This window comes from Perissodus microlepis, chromosome 15 (genome assembly GCF_051167445.1).
Source record: "Perissodus microlepis isolate ML-2025 ecotype Zambia chromosome 15, ASM5116744v1, whole genome shotgun sequence".
Lineage (NCBI taxonomy): Eukaryota > Metazoa > Chordata > Actinopteri > Cichliformes > Cichlidae > Perissodus > Perissodus microlepis.
Genome location: NC_140475.1, coordinates 7,581,628 through 7,599,357, shown reverse-complemented (window position 1 = coordinate 7,599,357; position 17,730 = coordinate 7,581,628). Strand labels below are relative to the sequence as shown.

Genomic DNA, 17,730 nt, shown 5'->3' with positions numbered 1-17,730 from the left:
GTGCTGTAATTAGAGATGGACCGATCCGATATTACGTATCGGTATGATACTGACCCAAATTACTGGATCGGATATCGGCGAGAAATAAAAAATGTAATCCGATCCATTAAATATCAAAAAAAGCACCTCACAAAACTTGCTACACGGTGTAACTCGGCTCATAACCGTAGCACGTAGCAGCAGTATGCATCACGTGATAGAGCAGCTGTGTGTATTTGTAGTCTCGCCACCAAACCAGCATTTCATCTCCGAGGAAGTTGTCCCAGAGAGAAGTAAAGCAAGTGTGTAAGTTCATCTCTGAATGTTTGTAAAGCATTCCCATGTTAAGCTTAACAACCGATATATGGAGCGACTGCCTCTCTCTCTCTCTCCTGCTGCTACTTCAATCGTTAAACTGATCAATGATCAGCTGATCGGCTTTTCTGTCGCGAGTCCGTCTCTCTTCTTAGTTTTTGGCCCACTTCGCGCCAGAAAGAGGAAACCAGCGACTGAACAACAGCAGCACGTTTAACCTTGATATGCTGTTGTTAGAATTTATTTAATATTACTTTCTACACCAGGATCCTTTTTTACGTAGCTGACGGCTGGTAACTGTGCAGGGGCGGATCTAGCAAAGTTTAGCCAGGGGGGCCGATAGGGCATGAACAGGGAGAAGGGGGCACAAAGACATACTTTTCTTTCTTATTCTCATTTAAAATGTCTAGCTTTTAATAAATAATTATCTGACTCTTACACCCAAAGTTTTAATCTGATGTAAAATATATAGAAGTCCATTGCTGTATATAGTAACTATTAAGTCTAATATACCCTAGTAAGCTATAGTACTTTTTCCTTTGGGAAGATACCATCTGTGCAGTCTGCAATTCTGTTGAAGAAAGATGTTGAATCTATTTAATTATTCTTGAAAAATAATTTATTTCTGTGAATTTTACCCTGCTTCAAATTAAATTTGATTACATCGATTAAGCATCATGAGGTGGAGGGTGGTTCCCTATTTTCTTTTGCTGGGAGTTTGCAACCCTATTAGTTAGGTTGCTTAATATTTCTGCTAAGTACTCTTTAAAATACCAGAATAGGGAGGATGGAGTAGGTTTAAGTTTATTAGACTGATCAGTGTTGCTGAACTATGAAATATTTTGGGCGCAGTGTATTTTTTTACATACAGGTATAACAGAATAGCTTTAGTGTTGTTATTTATTTAAACTTGAGTATGAACTTATACAAAATGCAGCAAGATATTAAAAAAACGTTTTATTGATTAAAAAACACACTATATCGGATTCATATCGGTATCGGCAGATATCCAGATTTATAATATCGGTATCGGACATAAAAAAGTGGTATCGTGCCATCTCTAGCTGTAATACACTGTTATACATACAAATGGACCCACCTGGCTATACACTAAAAAGGCAGCACAGTGCACGAGTCTTTATAAAGGTTTTTATGTGTTTTTAACAGATTGCCCTTATAATAAATAGCTCTTAAATTAAAAAAAAAATAACTGTGGTAAACTAAGGTAAAGAGACTAACTGCTTCAAGATCTATGTGCACACATATATTTAATACATCTAGATGATACAATAAAAGCATAAACAGCCTTCCACACAAACACAAGCACAGTCCAAAGCTGGAACAAATGAGAAAATTAGACTTCTGACTGAGGTCCGACTCTGACCTGATAAGAACATAAACACCTTGCAGCAGACACTACTCTCTTCACACAATTTCCTCCTCTCTCTCTCTCTCACACACACACACACACACACACACACACAGATACAACTGCAGTATTGCCTATCTTGTTGTATGAGTAAAGTGTGAGTAGCCGTTATAATGGCGCTTGGCAGACACTACATTTCAGGATAACTGAATGCATTTTGGCAAATGCAACACACTGCCAACAAGAGACAGCTAATAATAACAAAAGGGGCTGGAGAAGTATATCAATATCCATCGTTTCATTTGGTTTTTAGAAAAAAAAAAAAACTGAGTACTGAGAGAGAAACATCTTTTGACTTTTTAAAATAGTGCTGTCTCTCAAAACGGAATCTGGGGACTCCAAGGGATCCGCAAAATAATTTGTTATAAATCTAAGTAATATGCTGCATAATTAAAAGGAATTATTTGCAGTTTTTAATCATTTGCACCAACCAAACAAGCTTATTGTGCTCCTTACCTAGCTAGTAAGTCCAACAGTCTTCTTCTAGGGAGCATTCAGGAGCCTTCTTAATCAGTCCGAAACACCTCTACTGAATACTTTAGATGTGGAATATTGGTTCTACTCAGTCCCTCCTGAATGACCAAGTTCCTCACCCCTCCATCTGAGGTCAAGCCAAGAAATCCTTTAATGAAAGTTCATTTCTGTTGCTTCTATACGCAATCTCATTCTTTCGGTCACTAATCAGACCTTGTGGCCAAAGTTGAAGGTAGGAACAGATTCATTACGAAATTGAGAGCTTCACTTTCACACTCAGTTTTCTCTTCACCACAACAGAGCAGTACAAAATCTGCATCACTGTCGATGGCGCACCAATCCATCATTCAATTTCCCCCCTCCACTCTTCTCTTTATGAACAAAGCCCCAAGACTCCTCCACTTGGGACAGCAAGACACAACGCAAAGTGAGCCAAGAACCATGGTGCCCTATTTGGAGGTGTTAATTCTATTCCAGCCACTGTATACTCAGTCCAATGGCTTATTAATCCCATAGAACCACATTGTCTTTAAAAGCGCAAACACGAACCTGACACCACCTGACACGCCCATGTCTTGGATACTGCAAAATATAAAAAGGTCCATAAAAGTTATGTACAGAGGTAGTGCCAAAGGGAAGCCCTGGTGGATTTCAACATCCACTGGTAACGAGTTGTATTTATTTTCACTCCAACTCCACAAAACAAATGTAGATTTGTTGGGCAAAGCCCACATACACTTGTATATGCAGTTTCAAGACAAAGTGCTGCTCCAGTGTTTCATGACTATGATGAAATTGTTTTTGTCCACATTGTCAAGTGACGATAAGCCAAGAAGATCCTTGAGATGTTTTTTGTTTCTTTTCTAGATGTTCCTGACCCCCAAGAGTTTAGAAACTAATGTTATACAGGACAGCAAAGGGCAGTTGAGAGCGTTTGAGTCTGATTATTGAAAAAGTCATTCCTGAATAAGAATTCTACATAGTGATCAATAACATTGACAAAGAAAAGTCATTTTTTCCTCTTTAAAAGTGATGACATTTTAATTTATTGACGCAAGGCAGAAAAAATCTTTGTTGATTATGTCTTTCAAGCATACACACACACACACACACACACACTGCGGGATTAAAGATGCACTCTGAGTCACATTTACTAGTTAAATACAGTCCTTATCTACACATGCGTGTCACCCACACAAAATACGCACAGACGCAGTACTACTGTGAAGCAGCTGTGATCGATACTGAGCCATTTCTGTAATGGTGGTGTAGTTAAAAAGAAATTAAGAGAATTATTATCTGTCTCAGGCCTCGGCCGCAGGCCTCAAGGCAACATGGGTAGATGCATTAGTGGGGGAACCCGAATGTGTTCACACACTCACACAAAAACACATTCTGGGGACACGTGTGTGAGCTGCCTGGCAGACATTCTGCATCAAAGACAGATAAAGGAGAAAAACTGGTATATTTAAATAAGTTTATTCACCGAAGATTTAATTTAATGTTTTTTTTTAATGTTTGTACATTATCGATTTTTTTTTTACTACCTCTTCTGTCCTCTTTCTTATCCTCCATCTTTTCTTTAGCTGCAGTGGAGTGCAGTTCTCCAATAAAGCATAACAGTTTTATTACACAGTAAGATATAGATGAACAAATGGCCAAAGGGAGGGAAAAAAAATGAACAGCGACGTGAAGGGCAGCTATTACAAAGGATTAACATTACGATGCTTGGGCTCTTCCTCATTTAAAAGCCGTCAGGAGGCTCACTGCTTACTGTATGAACAAAAGAAAAAGCCTGATCCAGCTACAGAAGATTGAAATGTGCGCCTGCACAAAGCCTGTTTGCAAAAACATAGAACGGATATGAATTTAAATGTGCATCAAGCGCTTTAACTCATGCACCCAGCGCATCCTTTTTGTGGCTGGTCACTACAGTAGTTGTGTGTAATTTAGCTTAAGAGTGTTTCTTGATACATGGATGAGTGAATTTGTTTGCATGTGTGTTATGAGAGGTGATTAGTGATCACTAAAGGCTTTTTCATTAGTCTATCCCTGGGCACTTGAAAACAAAAGCATAAATTACCTCCAGCAGATTACCCACTAATCTCCACCAGTGCTTTTTCTCTGTCTCGCTCGCTCACTCTCTCTTTTCCTCAAACTCATTAACATCCCTGCCTTTATGATCCCCTCTCTGGTGTGAAACCCAGTCAAACAATCAGTGATAAATTTGGCAGCACTCTAACCCATTCATCCTCCTCCCAGTTTCCTGGTCTACACCTTAAATACTGAAATCACAATTTCTCAATTTTTCCCCACAAGCATTTGGAGTACAGTTAATATTTTAGCTGATACAGGGAATAACAACAACTTAATTTAATCTTTAGAAACAGTAAGTAACAACCTGCCAACAAGGTGACTCACACAGGTCAGCATCAGGTTCCTCTCTAGAGAAATGAGTCCACCCACCCAGCAAATGCTTCTAAGAACAAAGCTGGTGTTTTAGCTCCTTGTCTTCAAAGATCAGTAGAAAAATAATCTCGAAAACTCCCAATGGTTTAGTCAAAAAACAGTATCACACTATAAAATAAAAAGATTGTAATTAGCTTTAGTAACTAAGATACTAAAACAAGAGACGTGCTTGCCAGCTCGACTCTAAACTACCAGTTTAGCTGGAGGTTTAAATGAACCCTCTCTTACATTCTGTTTATTCGGAAAACTGCCAGCATTTCTGGTCTGCCCTGACAATTATGTGTCCATCTGCTGTTTGATTAAACAAGCGGCAGTCTGACTGGCTGTGTACCTGCTGAAGTCAACTTTGGCCAGCAGCTCTCGTCTCTTCTTGTTCTCCCTCTCCTTCTTCATCTCCAGTTCCTGCTCATCTGAAAGGATGTCTTCATAAGGGAGGTCATCGAGGTCGACGTCGCCTGGCATGATGAACCTGGGAGACAGCAAAGAAATGACAGAAAAAAGAAGTGCGGATAAACAAAATGAGACAAGCAGAGTAAGTCTATGGTGAGTGAAGAGTATAAGTTTTTATACCTGCCCCCATCTTCCCCTTTTCCTATGGCTATCAGGGCTTCAAGGTCGGTTCCCTTCAGGCCATACTGCAGCAGCTCTTTAGCTGCATCAACATTCTCTGGGACGCGCTCCACACACTCATGCAGCACCCATGAGCGCTTGCGGATCTTGCTCTAGGTGGGATGCAGGAAACAGAAGAAGATGGAGTGAGTTCAGAAGAAATGATGGGATAAAATACGATACAGAAATAGGATGGGAGGGTGAAAAAATTTGCTATAAATTGGCAAAAATGATGCGTGAAATAGAGTATGGGGACTTGTGCTGCACTTAAGTGTGTGCCTCTCCCACTCATTCACATAAATGCACTGAATTTTTCCCCCCTTGCCAACCAACAAAATATACCGTGATTAACACCAGAAATTCTGATACAATCCTTCGTCTCTCCTCCTCATTTCCTCACATGTATGTGTCTCCTTTGACTGATGTCTTACCAGATAATCTTGTATCGAGGCTATGCTGACGGTACTCTTCCGCCACTGTCTCTGGTAGACGAGGTCAGAGTCCAAACTGTATGCCTGGGCAAGAGACAGGGCTTCACCATACTCCTCATTGTCAATCTACGAGATAAACAAAAACACAATAAACATGAGCTCTTTAATTATGCATGTTTCTTCCAGACAGTGGAACAGACAGCACTAAAACAAATCCATATCATCAGGAAAGACAAGCATTTCAACAATGATTTAGTAGGGATGATGATGAGTGTTTGTGAAATAAAAGGAAATAATGAGAAGCTAGTCCTGGAATTGGCCAGGCAGCACCTCTGACTAAGAGGAACTATGTGTTTCTAATGTAAAATTTGAATAAAAGCACCCAAAAACAAAGATCAATTAGTTTCATTTTCTGCTATATTCAATCCTAATCCCAGGGGTATCGAAATGATTCATGCTGTGGGTTCCTAAATCAATGTAATTAAATAGAAAACATTAAAGTATATGTTTCTACAAAATACCACTGCAAAAAAAAAAGAAAGGGAAAAAAGATAGAGGGACCATTGTCCACAGACATATTTTCCATTACACTGAAGGACAAGGATGTCAAGGTATTGAATAAATCTATGCCTACACCGCAGCCGTTTTGTATGCACACAGAATACCCAAAGACTGAATAGGAACAGCTGGAACATGCAGATTTCAATCAGTGTAGCAATGCGCAATGTGACACAGACTGAATTGGGTTTGCTAAAGAGGGAGAAGGAGAATGTCTGAAGGGAATTTCATGTCTGGGGATATCTGAAGAAAAAAAAAATCAAATAGCCCGAGTTAGAAAACATAAAGGAGAAATCAGAAGCCGTTTAAAATGACACAAAGCATCAGCACCATCTTTCAAAAAAAAATAAAATAAAAAGCCACTTCTCCCCTCTGTTTTTCTTTCTCTCCCTCTCTTTCTTTCATTCTTTCTCCCTGTCCTATCCCCCAGTCATGTCTGTCCGGTTTGTAGCAACCGAAAATAAAATAAAATAAATACATAATTATAATAAAGGTCAATCAAATGGACCAATATGGCAAGGCCATGATGATCCACTTGGTAAAATAAATCCGCTTGGCATCTTTCTTGGCCTTAAGACAACAATTCTGATGGCTAAAGATCCAAACGGGACAACAAAACAAAACAAAAAAAAAAAACAACTAATGCCGTGTTTGGTGATCTAAATACTCCTTGATATTCCGATTTTTTTTCCTTTCAGACTCCAAAAACATAAGCAGACCCTAACATTTGCTATGTGTCGTTACTTATTTTCTGTTTTACACTCACACACACTACCAGGCTGCTCAGATCACGTGTTACAGCCTCTGGTATTCTGCCCTCTGGTGGACAGACCTTGCAGTGTCAGCTCTCGTAGCATGGTTGAAGGGTGTTTCTCTTCCTTTTTACTCTCCCTTTTTAAAAATGTTGTGTGTCATCCTTTACAATGTCACTGCCAATAGATCGTCACACAGCTGATAATATGACCTTGCCAATAAATTCATCAGACATTAGCTTCTATTTTACAACACATGCTAGTAAGTATTTTAAAGTGAAGCTCTACCCTTATTTAGTTTTATTTAGCATGCAAAAGCATATTACTTACCATGCAGAGGCTAGCTAAAAATCATATTCAGATTATGATGATATTAATCTAAAGCAGTGAACAAGTCAGACAAACTGATTCTGTGAAACATTTCTGCTTCCACATTAATACATTTTAACAGCACAATCACCTATTTTAACTGTAATGGTCTTATGAGTTTTTATGAAAATGGACACATGCTACTGTCCCTTTCTATTTATTGTTGATGTTGTCATTATTAATAATATTTTATTGGCCAGGAATAAATGTCAGCACATTATAATAATAAAAGATTTTTTTTGTCATAACAATGTCTCACAAAATCTTTCAGCCCAATATCAAAAGGATATTTTTTTGCAAGCCCACTCAATTTGTGCTTAAGTGCATATGTGGCAGAACACTGGCTGACAGACACACTGAGTATCCATCTCTTTTTCTGTGTAGGAGTACAAAGCAACACATTATCCAGACTGTGGTTCCTGGAGGGCAATAAGAACCCCACACAGTTAAACCTCACGTAGGAGGACATCAAAAATGTTTCCTTCTCTCTCTGGATTCAGCTAATAAAACTGTTAGCAGCTCTGCCAGTATTCTACTCATACAATCAGGGTTACGCCAACAAATGGATCAAACTCTTAAACACATGAACAGGCTGACTTGAGGAAATAACCTGGAATCACTTGTTCGAGTCTATTCACAGTCAATTGCAGCACAGACCTTGGCTGAGGTGAATCTCTGGGGAGAGATCGGGTCATTCTGGTTTCTGCAACTGAGTGAAAGTGTCTGCGTGTGTGTGTCTGTGTGTGCGTAGCTACTGAAATATCAAATTAAACTAAGCATATATAAGACAAGCGATAACTTGGAATTAAAACGCATGCAAAAAAAACAAAAAAACAAAAACATATCCATGCACACATTAAACTCAATCATACACATATAATAAATATGTCCCTCTCGCTTTCCTTATACAGCTACATGTTGTACAAATTAAAACCAAACAAATAAAAAATGTAAAAAAATCAAACAGGAGAGCAGAAGCAGCAGCTGGGATGGTGCTGCTAGTACCAAGTGTTACAAAGAGATAATAATGATGTATTACTTTGTAACTCTCCACTGTTAGGATTGATGGTGATGACTAATGGCATCTAATGATGATGACAATGATGAAGAAGGCAGTGGATGATGGGTCATAAAAATGACTGATGAACCGTGCTCAAACTTGCGCCCGTTGAGAGCCGATACCACTCTCACTGGGCTTTATGATAAAGCATGTTGTTGTCTTTGCTGCAATTTGTAGCAACTAGCACCAACAGCCATATTTCTAATGCAGCAATTAGCATTTCAGAGAATCCCCTGTCTGAAAAATAGCCTTAAAGCAGGCTGAACATCTTGCTTGGTTTTCATTTCTCTTCAACAGTACTTTGGAGCCGATCCAACAAAACAATAGCACTTCACTGAGCTGGCACAGGATTTATTTAGTCAGAAACCAATTTTGCAGATCAGCCCGTTACAATTCAGTCAATGGCAAATGGATTCAGATGACATTCTTCAGATGCTGCTAAATTAAGTAGCAAAAAGAAATGAAGAGCTTCATGCTAAATGTGATATCCAACATTGGAAAAAAAAAAAATTAACCGGCACAGCACTGAGGCACATATGACTCAGTATCAGTGTTAATATGATAAAGGCCTTACATAAAGGACTGTATAATTAGAAATGGAGTATATTTGACATGTTAAGTAGGTAATATTAATTTCTTTTCCAGTATGAATTTATAAAACCACACAAGGCAGAGAACTGCACGTCAGCACTGGAATTGTTGTTTAGATTGCTGAGGCTTCAAATCCAACACATGAAGGCACCTCAGCATGAGCACTGACGACAGCTCTTCACAACCTAAACACGTAAGCATTTTGTTGCGTGTGCCGCAATGAATAAGTAAACAGTAAGAGAAATCTGACTCTGTACTTTCACCAAAACTGTGCGACCTCACTCTGAGAACTCTCTGTTAAACACAGCTGCAACAGGAAATGTCAAACTTTGCCTTGTGTGTCTACAAACAGCACCTATTCCCTGAATGTTTCAAAAAAACAAAAAATAGCAAGTTCAGCTTTAAAGATGGTTCCCTTGACAATACCAAAGTTATTTGCATTTACTGTCAATATGAACTGAGTTACCACCATCCTAATTGCTGGCCAAGCACACAGCTGATGCACCAAAGGCATGTAATGCTAGAGAGTTTTCAACCGAGACGTCTGGACAGTTCGACAACTAAAACTTTCAGCAGCTCTAAATGAGTGGCAGCAGCCACCTGGGTCAGTCTGCACCGATGACTGCAACTCATGTGTGATGTGCCTCTTTGCGATAGTGGACTCGACTCAGCTGGTTGTCTACTGGTTATTTTCCTATATAAAAGCATGGTTGCCAAGCACCTATGTCATTTTGCAAGTAAATCACTGTTGTAAGTAAATCACTGTTGTTGCAGCAAGTACGTCACTATTTGTGGAGGAATTTCTGAATTTCTTTTTGAAATCAACGAGGCTTTGACTGGATTCTGAATGCAAGTTGTAAATGTAGATGGCCACAGATTTGGGATTTTTGTGGATTTAGTTAGTTAGTTGAGTTAATCACCATATTATCACAAATATCATAACAATTCTTATGGTTAAATTATTAACTTTTTATTTTTTATTTTCGAGGAAGTCCCAAAATCTCTTTACCAAGATAGAGCTGGCAGCCATACAGACCCACAACATGCAACAAATGCAACATAAAGTGAAACATAAAGTAAAATACACAATAAATGTCATGAAATCCATCCCTGCACATAAGTTTGTCTAAGTTTAGATATTTCTCTAAATATTCCTTGTCTGAGGTGCACAGTAAGAGAATGCAATCCACAGACCTGTCAAAACCAAGGCACACTGGAAAGCAACAGTTTAGAGAGGCGTAGGTGGCAACTACCAGAGCTGAGACATAAGCATGCATAGGCGAGCTGGAAATTGACCATATTTTTTATATGCATGATGTGCAGTAGTGAAAAGGAAAATCTGCAGTTGTAATGACGCATAGAGATGCATGGTAAACTGAATCAAAGATCCCTAATCTGCAGGAGGATTCATGCAGGGGATCGGCAACAGATCAGTCGGGGGATCATCAAAGCCAGGATTCACTGTTTAGTGATGAACATACAATAAATGGCTCCAGAAAATTGAATGGAAATTCATCTTTTTCAACAGGCTTCATCACAAGCTTTTCAGTGATAGCCATTTACTAGAGGGGCTGGATTTATTCTGCAGCCATACAAAGGTCTCATGATCCACCACTTTCACAATTCAAAGTGAAACATAAAATGTAACCATAGAGATTCAGGCTTCAGAGGAAGTCTTTGAAATTCAAGAGACAAACCCCACGTAACTTATATCTGCTACCCACTTATTAAATTTAGCTCTCACCCTGCTGACTAAATAGCAGGGTATCCTCACTGTGGGGCACAATGTGAGCTTTTACCTGTTCAATACAATTATTGCCTTTAGAGTGACACCCACAAACGTATTGCTTCCAAAGAGTTCGTTTTCTCATCAGACTGTGCATTTATTTACAAGCCGTGTTAGCCTCCTACCTTCCTCTGGTACAGTTCTTCCGGAGTGGTTGACCTCAGGCTGACCAGACGGTAGTTCTTAATAACTGTGCGAGGGCGTTTCCGTGGTGGAGCGAACCGTTCCATCTCTGTCACGTAATACAGGCCCTGCTTGATGTAGCCAAAGTAGCGGGCTTTGGCTGAGGACTCTTCATCTGAATCAGATTCTCCACCATCATCTCCCTCTTCATCCTCGCTGGCTCCCCCACTGAGGCTGCTCTCCAGGCGCCCACGCTTCTGGGCCAGCTTCACCTCACACTGATAAACAAACACAAGACAAATTGAAATGAGGGTGGAAGCGCAAGACTTTGAATGACACTGCCAATACATGGCTTAAAAGTGATCATAAAGCCACAGTTGTCTTTTCACATAAAATACATCTGTTTCATTGGCCCAGATCATAAGATGAGGGCTGTGAAACAGAAGAAGACGCATTTCTAACTGACTGAGCCTCAGATTTACAGTCTTTTGCCCAGAGTGACTTTCTGATGCTGCATATGGACACGTCGGTGCCAGCATTCAATGGCGGATGATAAATGAAGCACCCAGCACAGTTTACATCTAGCTGTGTTTAAGTTGGTAAGGACACTTAATTTAACACCCTCATGCTAGCTCAGCAGGCTGTCTGAACACAAAACAGCAACAAGGTCAAGCTGCTCAATAGAAAAATCTAAATCCTAGCTGTCCAAAGTGATTTCTTTCACTTGTCTTAACCTGATCTGTAGGTCTGTGATTGCCTCAGTTGGGAGCCCATTTTAAAACTGCGCACTGTGGCAAATACTCCGATTTTGGAGCAATGCCCCTCTGGGTTTTCACTCATAAAAACGTGACACGTTTAGCACCTGTATGTCTGTGAAGGTTCTCAGTCATCCAGGTCATCGTAGTCAAAGGAGCTTGCAAAGAAAAGTGTCTGGACTTCTTTAAGTTACTTGAAGACGTTTCACCTCTCATCCGAGAAGCTTCTTCAGTTCTAAGGGCAAATGGTGGAGAGTCCCAGATATAAACCTAGTGGGAGTATCCCCCCACAGAGGGACAAAAGGACCCCCTGATGATCCTCTAATCGCCTGAGCCAAGGTGTGAAACTGGGTGTGGGTCCCAATCAGCCAGAGTTTCGGGTGTGTTCATTGTGAAACCTGGCCCCACCTTATCATGCGAATTCCTGAGGTCAGATGGCCCAGGATGTGAGTGGGCGTTAAGGCGTCTGGGAAGGGATCTCAAAACTGGATTATAGATGGCAGAGAGTTGGTGTCGTAAACCCCCGCCTCTGTTCAAAGATGGTCGCTCACAGTGGACATAGATGGCTTCTTTCACTCCTCTTTCAAACCATCTGTCCTCTCTGTCCAAAATGTGAACATTGGCATCCTCGAAAGAGTGTCCTTTATCCTTAAGATGCAGATGGACTGCTGAGTCTTGTCCTGTGGAGGTAGCTCTTCTGTGTTGTGCCATGCGCTTGTGAAGTGGCTGTTTGGTCTCACCAATGTAGAGGTCTGGGCATTCCTCGCTGCACTGTACAGCATACACCACATTGTTAAGTCTGTGTTTTGGCGTTTTGTCTTTCGGGTGAACCAGTTTTTGTCTGAGCGTGTTGCTGGGTCTGAAATGCATGCTCCAAGCATGACATCCCGGTGCATTTCAGACCCAGCAACACGTCCATCTGCATCTTAAGGATCTTAAAGAAGTCCAGACGCTTTTCTTTGCAAGCTCCTTTGACTTTAGCACCTGTATAACAGCTGTGCGCAGCAATCATCATAAAACAGAAACAGGGAAAATACTCCACATCTGTAGAGACATACGCACAACCCCATGTTCAGGGCATTATCAATGCACACGCTGCTGTAAGATACAACAAGAGATGCCCATCCCCCGTCCCCACACACTCCGCACTGAGACAGGGTGATGAAACCTTTCCTCAGAGTTAGCAGCTAAAGAAATTGCTCGCTTTTTATTGTGCTCTACGCAATCAGATTTCAAAAAAATAAAAAAGCACACGACTTAAAGAGAAGAGCAGGGTGATGTGATATCATGGTCTTTGTCTGAAGATGAAGATGCAGGAAATCATTTTTCATCCCTTTACCACTACAGATACACAATTACACATTGTTTCACACAATGACACTAGAAAACTGGAAATACCTGCAGGGATATAAAGATGTAGTTTTTAGCAGAAAAAAAATGAATCACACACAATCACCTCAGCTGTCAGAGGACCTGAGCACACACTTGTGTTAGTAGGTGTACCTTTTATTAAAAATGTGCAGTCACACCCATTTTACACTTTTCTTTAATTTTCATGAAATAAGTGATGTCCTCATGACAAACATGTGGCCCATATAGTCTCTTTCATTGTTCCAGACCACTGCCTGTTCAGATAGGCTTCAGGCCTGTGCCACACTGAACTCAATAAGCAGTGTAGAAAACTGATAAAAGAGATGAAGAACTGTCCTCTATTCTCCCATGTGCCTTTTAAAGCCCTGAAGTCCAAAATCTATCATCTAACTACTGCAAAAGGATGCTTTCATGAGGCCTGCACCATCGTACAAACTCTGTTTGCTTAACCACGTGAACACCTCTATCTTTACATGTTTTTCTTCTTTCTTTTTTTTTTACCTCCAAGCTGAGGAAGCCCCCATCATGTGCAGCAGTGACTCGAGGTGAGGGCTCAAACCATTCACAGGATTTCCCCAGAAGGTTGCGCAATGTCCTGACAGAAGAGACTGTGACAGAGCCAGAGCAGCGGGCCAAAATCAGCACGTTGTCACTCCACCAGCTCACATCTACCAGCGGATAGAACTGCTCCTTATCTGCGACAGCGAGACATAAGGGTAGTGTTAAAGATGTGACTGTCTACCAGAGGAAGCTGACCTAAACAGAACAGAAGAGATGGTTCCCCTACTTGTAATAAATGTTTGCCTGAGCGTGCGTTGTACAGCTTTTGTCATCAGTGGCCCCACTTTCTGGGATCACAGTGTTTCTGAATTACTTTTCTCCTCTAAGATATATTTACACATGTGGACATGTGACATCACTTGTCATGCTTGAGATGAAGTATCACACAGATTATTGCTTACAGAAGCTGTCACAGCTGTCATCACTACTGGCCCAAAACTGTCAAAGCTGCACAAACAGAATACACACACACACACACGGGAAACTACACAAGCACAGAAACGCACCCATACACAGCCATGGGCAGCCTTTGCTATCCTTGGCACACACTATATGGTTGTATGTTTAATAACTGTATAATTAGGTGAATAAGGCACGTCAAAGATCATTAAATTGTATCCAGGCTGGACTGCTATGTCAGCAGCCAACTAGGCTGTCTTTCGCCCTTCGGGCCAAACTACCTTTTATTTTCTTCCTTCTCTCCAGCGATGTCTTCCACTCTGGGTTGATCTCCTCAAATCCTGGCTGCGGGGAGGAACGAAGGAATGAAAAAGGGAGGAAAAGAAGAAGAGAGCGATGGGAGAAGAAATTAATCGGCTAACCCTGTTTACACTTTTAACACACACACACACACACACACACAGACAGAAACTGTGCCAGCAATGAAGCAGAACATGCTTACACGCCGCATAAATCCGCAAAGCATTCTGCAAATATAAGTTCTCCATTTGCCATGTCACTTTCTGCCTGACGGAAGCACACACACATTCACGCAATCTTTCCCACCACACACCTTGGCCAGAAAGAGATTACATTAATACAGTAAGCCAAGCATCTAATGTACAAAATATTCCCACGACACACAAATGGAAGTGCACACAGGTTTACTCTACTTAAGCAAAATCATGGATGCTTTCAATCACAAGTAACTCAGAGGCATACTTGCAGGTCCTGACTCCATGTGGCCCTCTGTTTAAGGGACGGGATGTCCCAGAGAGACAGACGGCCAGAGAAGTGGATGACAGCCAGCAGGGTGCCGTCAGGGCTCAGGCTCATGCGAAACACACCGTCCTGACCAATGATGACACACATATCATGTTAAAGAGAATATTCACCAGCTTCCACAACTTAAGGTTAATTCTCAATCAGGCACACAGAGGAGGGCAGCCCTACCTTTTCATCTCCTTGTCTGGAAAAGAGTCTAAAACTGGGAATCCTGAAGAAACCTCTTTTCTGATTCTAACACAAACAGAATATGTAATGTGTTACATACTGCATAAATATATCTATTTTTTTGCATAAACACGTGTGTGCATGTGTGACTCCTTGCCATGCTGACATCGTCCTCATAGCTGGTGACCTGCTTGTAGTGTGGTGAGCCAGAAAGAGCCCTCCAGGCTGTGATGCCACAGCAAGAGGCCTTGGATGCACTGTCATCGCCTGATTCACAGCCGCCTACAAGCAGCAATCTGAAAAACAGGAACACACACATTTGTGGATACCACCTTCGCGACTGTGCCCCAAGAGTTCAAATTAAACTGCATATCAAGGATTTAAAGTTAAAATTGTCACTGTGAAGCTATCCTCAGCCTGGGTTAAAGCCAAGGGATCAGTGAAAATTCATACTATAAAAGCACCATTTAGCAAACCGGGGAATATCAGTTTTATTTATCGGATAAAAGTCCGACTGGAATCAGTGGGTCAGTAGTTAAGACAAGCAACACCACAGTGATAGTGGCTCTCTCTTTGCAGTGAGAAGAGCCCGACACAATACTGATCAGGAACTCAGAGATAGGCGTGAATGGTGGACTGCTGTTCAGCTCAACACTGCCCCCTGGTGCACAGAAATAGACTGTTTTGCTGGAGCTGAGATCTCACAGATGAGTTTGCAAACTGGCAGATGAGATGAGATAGCCTTTATTTGTCAGTTGCAGGTCTTTTGCCCACAACCGAGATGACAGACCTTGCCGACCGTACATACAATACACAAACATCACATTGGGGAGACAGGTCAGGCTAGGTAGCGAGGAAAAAAACATCGAAATGTGTAACACAAAAGGATAATACAGGAATGCACAGATATCAACACACCATAGCACAATAAACACAGACAAGCAACATCTGATCTGGGACCGCTGCAATCTTTCGACTGCGCCTCCAACTGACCCAATGTCCACATCAGAGGGGAGGTAAGCGTTGGAGGTGGCGTTGGATCCGGGGTAGGGAGGGCGATGCGTCATACTGATACTGATAAGCACTCACTATGTATGTGTGTGCGTGTCCATAGTTCAGCTGAGGACAGGACAGAGTGTGCAAAACCTCCAATATGATTTCCTTCTATACTCTGATTTCTTGTTTCATGAAAAAGGATTCAGCCAGACTCTTGTCCCTCTGATGCACATTCTCTAATACTACTCACTCAAACGTGTGCCCGCATTACAAAATAAATTATGCACCATTTTCATAATTACACTCAGTTTTTGAAATATTTTCTCTTTTACCCAGTTTATCACCTTTTTCTCCTTCTTCCCTTCCTTATCTATCATATTCTCTCTGATGCTAACCCAGTTCCCGCATGGAATTATTAAAGTTTTATCGCATCTATCAATTGGCAAAACACTAGACAGTAGCTGCCAAAATCCATTAAGCTGCCAAACTAAATCTGGTTTGTGCAGAATGGGTGCCGTTGTGAGAACAGTAAGGTCACGGATATAAGCCAGACTTTTTAATTCTACCAGTGTAAAAGGCCACATTTGCTCGGCTGCCACAGGAAATTCCTGCAGGTACTACATTAAAGTAATTGGTTAATTTATCCCTGAGCAACCCCTTGGACCTATTCCATAGAGCAGCGGTCTCCAACCTTTTTTGCGCCACGGACCGGTTTATGCCCGACAATATTTTCACGGACCGGCCTTTAAGGTGCCGCAGATAAATACAACAAAATAACACTAGTACCAGTACCGAAAAAAAAGAAGATTTATTCATAACACAGGTAAAAAGACCCAGGAAAACAGAGTTAACGATAAAAACGATAACAAAATAACGCTGAAAACCGATAAAAACCCTGAAAATCATACATTTCACACCTGAGCCTCAACTCTCGCGTCCCGGTACCAAACGACTCACGGACCGGTACCGGTCCGAGGCCCGGGGATTAGGGACCGCTGCCATAGAGTAACATATTCTGCCTGTGCAGAATATACATATATGAGTGTGTGTTTCTGTACAAGAATGTTTTATTTATTGGACTTCCAAAGTGATAATCTATTTTATACATTCTATCGTATATCTTTCGGCAAAGCAACCTTTAGCAAAATAAAGGTTTGTTTAATGCAGTAAACAAATCTAGTTCCAGCTCACTGATCAATATAATACATATTTAGGAGCATATTGATGACGGCCCAAGATATCAAATGATGAAAGGCTTTGAAATCATTCTGCATCGCATGGTCGGCAGTGGGTTTCAACATAAAAATTGATTCAAGGGATTTATGAGGATGTCTGTAGATGTCTGAATATAAAGCTATGAAAAACACTCTTGATGAAACGCGGCTCTAATAGAAGTGGGCTTGAATGGCAGAGGCCACAAGAAGAATAAAATGTCTAAGGGTGTCAAGTCGAGGCTACGGGCAATAATTAGGGTGCCAATGATAAATTAAAAGCTCAAAGCTTTTCTTTTTTCTTTATCAAAATACTTATTATTTCAACTTTATTCAACAGGATATCTGGGCTGATGGGGTGTTGGCAACGTTTAACATACCGGTGGCCAGGGTGGTAAATAGATGAGGTGATCCCATGGGAGTAATGGGAGGAAAAACTGAAGCTGTGGTTCTCCTGAAAGTTCTGATTGGTTCCCATGCTGAAACAGAGAGGGTGACA

At 41.0% G+C, this 17,730-nt stretch overlaps 1 protein-coding gene across 1 annotated transcript in view; it reads right to left on the bottom strand.

Annotated features, from left to right (window-relative positions):
* Nucleotides 1-17,730, bottom strand: part of nbas (NBAS subunit of NRZ tethering complex) — a 187,215-nt gene that overhangs the window by 153,087 nt on the left and 16,398 nt on the right. Inside the window, exons 9-18 of the mRNA XM_084954225.1 lie at nucleotides 17,612-17,710; nucleotides 15,182-15,320; nucleotides 15,025-15,090; nucleotides 14,794-14,922; nucleotides 14,313-14,376; nucleotides 13,573-13,766; nucleotides 10,948-11,223; nucleotides 5,707-5,832; nucleotides 5,237-5,388; nucleotides 4,998-5,135 (exon numbers count right to left, since the gene is read on the bottom strand). Of these exons, the coding sequence (XP_084810351.1) occupies nucleotides 4,998-5,135; nucleotides 5,237-5,388; nucleotides 5,707-5,832; nucleotides 10,948-11,223; nucleotides 13,573-13,766; nucleotides 14,313-14,376; nucleotides 14,794-14,922; nucleotides 15,025-15,090; nucleotides 15,182-15,320; nucleotides 17,612-17,710 (1,383 nt within the window). The remainder of the gene's footprint in view (nucleotides 1-4,997; nucleotides 5,136-5,236; nucleotides 5,389-5,706; nucleotides 5,833-10,947; nucleotides 11,224-13,572; nucleotides 13,767-14,312; nucleotides 14,377-14,793; nucleotides 14,923-15,024; nucleotides 15,091-15,181; nucleotides 15,321-17,611; nucleotides 17,711-17,730) is intronic.